At 38.3% G+C, this 6000-nt stretch overlaps 1 protein-coding gene across 4 annotated transcripts in view; it reads right to left on the bottom strand.

Moving 5' to 3' along the window:
- Window positions 1–1023: 1023 nt before the first annotated feature.
- Window positions 1024–6000, bottom strand: part of rnf24 (ring finger protein 24) — a 34713-nt gene continuing 29736 nt past the window's right edge. For all 4 annotated transcript variants that reach the window (XM_038713297.1, XM_038713298.1, XM_038713300.1 and 1 more), the window contains 2 exons: window positions 5728–5807; window positions 1024–3269 (listed from right to left, as the gene is read on the bottom strand). In XM_038713297.1, coding sequence (XP_038569225.1) covers window positions 3128–3269; window positions 5728–5807 — 222 coding nt within the window. In that variant the 3' untranslated portion in view covers window positions 1024–3127. The remainder of the gene's footprint in view (window positions 3270–5727; window positions 5808–6000) is intronic.

Genomic DNA, 6000 nt, shown 5'->3' with positions numbered 1-6000 from the left:
GCGTTGCACTACAAAATCTGTTGTCTTTTAGGGACTGTAGGAGAAATACTCGCCAATGTATAGTTTACATAGTAAAGTTCTGGGGATAATGGTGTGACGGACAGTGTCCTCTAAACAAAGACTGAGAAGCAAAAAGGTAACAAATACTGTACACCACACAATATACTGAGGAAGGCCCTTATGTTGCTTATTTTCTTTAACATAAAGCCACAAGCTCTTCACTAACAGGCCAGGCAATTAAAATAGTTTGTAAATGAATATACTGTAGAATGAAGACCTTGTGATATTGGCAATTGACACAGCCCTGTTTTGTTGTGTGTAATTGTGGCAGTTTTTGTTCAAATAAGGCTAATGTGGACAATATGTTGATTTTGAGTTTGAGTTGCATTAACATGTTAATAGTTTCTCATCGGTGGTGGCATAGTGGTGCATTGATGCCAGAGGACTGGATCTTGTTAAGGGTAAGGAACAACCAACTAATGTGTTTCGCACAGGAGAGATAAATCCTGCTTATACTCTCATCTAACAGTTGACATTTTCACCTTTCTGCTTTCTCTGACCCAACCACAAAAGGTCATCACTGCAGGGTGTGGGCAGACAATCCACAGGGATGAAACAGTCAAACCACAGAGGTCGGAGTAACAATGCTTTCATGCCATAGGTGGTGAAAAGCATTGTCGTTTTATAAAACCACCCACATGTTGGGAACCTGTGCAACCCCCGTGCAGTGTTTGGTGTTAGAGAATACAGTCTAATTGGGAAAAATGTGTTGTTAAAGGTACAATCAACAGTCTGTCTTGCTATTTTTAAGTATATTCACAAACACATTTGTGAATATACATTTGACATGTTTCTAACCCAATCGGAATTCACAAAATAAGCCTGCTGAGTTGTTTATTTTTCCTTCAGTAATGTTTGTAAACATTAAAGAACATGTAAACAAGTCTTTTACAGCAGCAGAACACATTTCTGATTTTAATGTTGGATTTAATTGTGTCAGTCCTGACAGGTTCCATTTTATAGTTGTTTTTTTTAACAGTGGTACAACTCCTTTGTTGACACTGGGATCATGGATTGTGCCTTTAACAATAGATATCTGAAGAATATGAATTGTCATTTGACAATTCATATCACATGTAAAAGGCAATCTCCAACTTTTCTTAAGGTTATTACTCTGAAGCGCAACTTTTTTGCCACCATTTTAGATCAGCACATTTACACAACAACACATTCACCAAATGCAGCTAAAAGAGGGGTGAGGACAAAAAAAATGTCCACAAAAGCCAGCAGGGCTCAGAGTTACTGTATGTGTGGCACAAAACAAAAAGCACCCTGTACCGTACAGAAAGAGGGAGAGAGGCGAAAGCACCAGAATACTGCAGCCAAAAAGCACAACTACCCTGTATATGTATGTGTGTGTGTGTGTGTGTGTGTATGAATGAAAATGCTGCTTCATTACAACCTGCTGACAACTGGCTCGCTGGCAGTTCGAGCCCCCTCCCTGTGTGTGCATGTGTGTTTTACAAAGCAGTGTGTATCTTGACCAAAAGATATGCTGATGATATGCTGAGGGCAGTAATTCTGATGCAGGTGTCAAATCCGCTAACTCATTCACTCTATGCAGCTGTACCAAGGAATTATAATAAATATAAAAAAATAAATACAGATTATCTATCGGGGTAGAAGCAAAACTAACTGCAACTGCGTTTGCAGCACATTTTAAGTAGGAGCTGAACAGGACAGAAGGCAAAAGCCTGCTTCATCCTGGTCTCTTCCCACATTGAATAATCAACCATTTCTAGCAGGATATGTGATACCAGTAATATATATCAACATGGCTCTTCAACATTTGCTGTTTTGTTTTGTGAAGCAAGCCACTGGAACATTCACACAGCTCAGCTTCAACAAAATGAAATGATGCAGCAGCAGCAGCAGCAGCAGCAGCAGCAGCAGCAGAGCAAAGTAAAACTGGAACATTTTATAGATTTTTGTATAATATTGCCTCATTACTGGTGTTTGTTCTGAAAAAACTGCTCTATAGATAAAGCACCAGGTTATACACACTAATACTGGTTTAGATAGTCACAGTAGTTACTTTGACACTAAAATTTTCTGTTGGAGAGGCCCTGAATTTTTTCTGATAAAGGAAAAAACGGAGTAATGCCGGGGGTGACAGTATATATACCCATGCATGCCTAACAGCACTTGTGTATATAAAGGATGTTACCCGATAAATTCCTTTAATGAATATATAATTTGTTCACTTCATCAGCTTCCTGTATTGAATTGTATATAAAAAAAGATAATAACAACAGTCATATTGTAATGAATGACAAACGTGGGAACAAATTCTATAGGCTTAGTGTGAAAAATCCAGCGTTTTAACACATTCAAACCTTTCACATTTAGTTAGACATGGAGTCTCGAGGTTGCTTTGAGCTTAATTTCTTATGTGTGTGTGTGTGTGTGTGTGCAATTAGAACACAAAGCATTGTCCAAGTTTCCTGACATCTACCAACATAGGTGCTGTTGTCCCTTTGAGATATTTCCTTTTGTCTAAAAATCAAAATTTACTAATTAAAAAAAAAAAAAACATGTGGCCTGGTACTGTACATAGAAATAATAGTTAATGTTAAAATATAAAACATGACCTTGCTACTACGATCACAAGCAATTAAGGTTTGAATTCTTGTAAAGTGCTCGTTAAAAAAAAACAAATTATATTTTAGTGTATTGTAGTTCTTGGCTTTTGTGTTTTTTTTCTCCTCCTGGTCTTTAGCTGGTGTACCCAGAAAAGTGCTTTGGTTGTGAAAAAGTTATCGACCATGTCTTGGCCAAGAAGGAAACTTCTTCTACATTAACTCTTCTTCATCGTCCGCAAAAAGAAAAACATGAGAACAGTTGATCATCAGTCAGAACTGATATCAGGAAATCCTTTTGTGAACTAATGCAAGGATAGGAGACGTGCAGATTCACAGTTTTTTTGTGTGTATCTGCGCAGTAACTCCAGTTTCTCCGGTCTGTCCACAGACTCATACCAAAGTGTACCTGTACAGGTGAGAGTATGAGTGATGGGATGTGTGACTGTGTGTTTCTGTAGTGTACTGTAAGCGAGGCTATGAGTCCGCTACACCAGGTTCTCAATCCCAGGCAGAGGCTGCTGTATTGGCACAGGGGGATCCATGCTGCCAGCCTGCTGGGCGAGCTGCAGGACGGGCATGTTGCACAGCGGGCACACTTTCCTCACCTCCAACCACTTGATGAGGCACCTGAAAGACAGAAAGATCAGTGGGCATATGGGTAAGGAAAGGACAACAGAGATTAGTGAAGGGGTGGAAGAGACATAAAACTCAGGGGCACTTCAATGGCGCAACTTGCCCAGAGGAGTACTTAATCATGGGGTTAGGGGTAGGACTGAACAATTTTGAAAAAATATCTAATTTAAATAATTATTGGTGGGAATAATAATTTTTACATAATTATTCAAATTTTCTTTGAAAAACATATTTATATGATTATGGTGTGATTAGGGTCTATACCAAAACAAATTTTTTTATTCTCTAGAATATGATGTGTAGGCCAGGACATCTCTGCAGCACGACAATATTTAATTTAAAATAATATTTTGACACATATTTTGCCATTAACAAATATTGCACCCCCCAGCGATTTGAAAATTGCAGTAGGCTAATATTGCGATTTCGATTAAATGTTCAGCCCTAGTTAGGAGTAGGCAGCTATTCAGGGTCAGTATGTGGTGGTCATGCACATACCGGTATCACAGCTAAATATGCTCAACTCATACATATTTTTCTTTTTAAAAAAGTGTGACAATCACATTCTACAACCGCACTAATTAAGAGCACAAGGTCAAAAAATTAGGTTATGTAAAACATCATCATCACTGTGAGATTGTTCTCCAGCTTGTGGTGCCAGCACCATCAATCACTGACAAAGAAGCAGAGGCTGTGCAGTTTTATTAAATTCTCTAATACTCCATATTATAGCTGCACCCAACAGTTCACTGATCTAGGAGCAACTTTAACGTAGAGCTGAAACAACCTGTCAATTACACACCCAGCAGGTTAGCTTATTATTTTTTGCAGTGGAAAACGTGTATATAGGTTAAAGTTTTAGACGTCTATTTTACATTAATAAAATCTTCATTTCATATTTTATTAATGCTGTCAAAACCCATTCAGACTATAAGCAGCTAATAATGAACAAGTCACTTTTAAACCTTATTTAGGCCTGTTTGTTTCAGCTGCACCACAGTCATCCTCACTCAGAAATAGTCATATTATCTCCAGTTGATAACGACAATAGGAATGTTCCAATCAGTGCGACTAGCCTACAATATGAAAGATTACTGTTCATTGATCAGTTTTATAGGTTACATATTAAACAGTGATTACTGCAGTAATGTAGCTCACAGTAAGTGTTTTCAGTGCAACTGTCCACAGAGTCGCAGCGTTATACCTAAAGACGGACATAGATTTTATTCTGTGCTGAGGTTAAATCCACGATGTGCGAAGATCTGTCCATACATCGATGACAGATTGATCATAAAGCGGTCATGTTCAAGATCATGTTTGGGTAAAAAACTAATAGCCTATCTAACCGGGATTTTAAAGTTTTTAAAGATGTAAATGCGTTCAGATATGTGCTTTGATGTCAACAGAATGAATGAGGAAATGAAACGGTGTGTCAGACAGCCACCTCAGGCTCCGTGGGAGGGGATGAGTTAGAGAGAAACTGACGGTTTTCCAACTTATCCTGTGAAGGTTCACAGCATCAGTTGCTGGAGTTACTCAGAATTTTCACTAATCACGCTTTCTGAAGCAGGGCCCAGGTTTGGTTCCAGCTTTGACAATGTGAGGATTTGCTGCTTTAGTCTGTTTTATATCATTAACTGAATATCTTTGGGTTTTGGACTGTTGACCAGAAAAAAAGAACTTTGAAGACATCATCTTGTGCCTCTGGGATAATTTCATGGGTGTTTTTCATTATTTTATGATGTTTATAGACTAACTGTAATGCAAAAAACGTAATTAAACACAAGACAGCCAACTTGAGTAGTGGCTTCCAAAAGTGAATTAAATGTACAGGCAAACATCATACATTATCCATGTATTTAACGTTTCTTCCTTTTTTTTTTTGTCAGTTTATTGACCTTTAATTTCCCTGTTTTTGTGTATGAGAAGATTGCATGCTCTTCACTGCTGAATGCTTTTGGTAACCATCAGCTTGGAATGTCTGTTTTCTCTGTAAAACAGCATGTCTTTACTTGCACACACACACTGAACGGAGTGTTTATACAGCGGATTCAGTGACTGCTGCAATTGGAGGGCAAAAAACTAGGTCACGGGAGGTGTCTTGGTGATATAAACAACTCAGTTGAAATGGCCAGGGCGTGGGGGGAGGTGTGGGATAAAGTTGGCTCAAGCGATCCATCATTAGTTCCTCATGTCATAGACACTTGACTTGAGTTTTATGTACAAAAATATATAACTACAAACTTTTTGTCACAAATATGCATTCCATCCATGCAATGACTTTACAATCACTTCCCTTTAGTCTCTTAAAAATTGTGGATCTCTCTGTAAATGTTCTTTAAATTGTATTTGTGAAAATGTATACTTTGTAAGGAAATCTGTATTGATCTGTGTGTCCATGACTGCGTGTGTGTGTGTGTGTGTGTATATCTCAACAAAAACGTTTACTTACTTTCTATGAAAGGCATGTTTGCACGGACAAATCCCCAGCTCATCTTTCTGTTTGAACTCCTCCAAGCACACCGCACATATCTGAAAGGGAGCGGGGGGAATTACTAATCTTTTCTGAGGAAGGCAATTGCAACAATTTGTTAACAAGTTTGTTGGTTGTTCTCTGTTTGGTTCTTTCCTTCTTAATCTGATCTTTGCATTGGTGGTTTGGAGGTCAAGAACTCATGGAAAAAGAAGACTGTGGGTAACATCTGCAAACAACAGAGCTGTAACT

The sequence above is a fragment of the Micropterus salmoides genome, unplaced genomic scaffold, assembly GCF_014851395.1.
Source record: "Micropterus salmoides isolate LMB-PRFRI ecotype aquatic unplaced genomic scaffold, ASM1485139v1 Ms_hic_scaffold_12, whole genome shotgun sequence".
Classification (NCBI taxonomy): domain Eukaryota; kingdom Metazoa; phylum Chordata; class Actinopteri; order Centrarchiformes; family Centrarchidae; genus Micropterus; species Micropterus salmoides.
The sequence above is the reverse complement of the archived record's forward strand: the minus strand, read 5'-3'. Positions and strand labels throughout refer to the sequence as shown.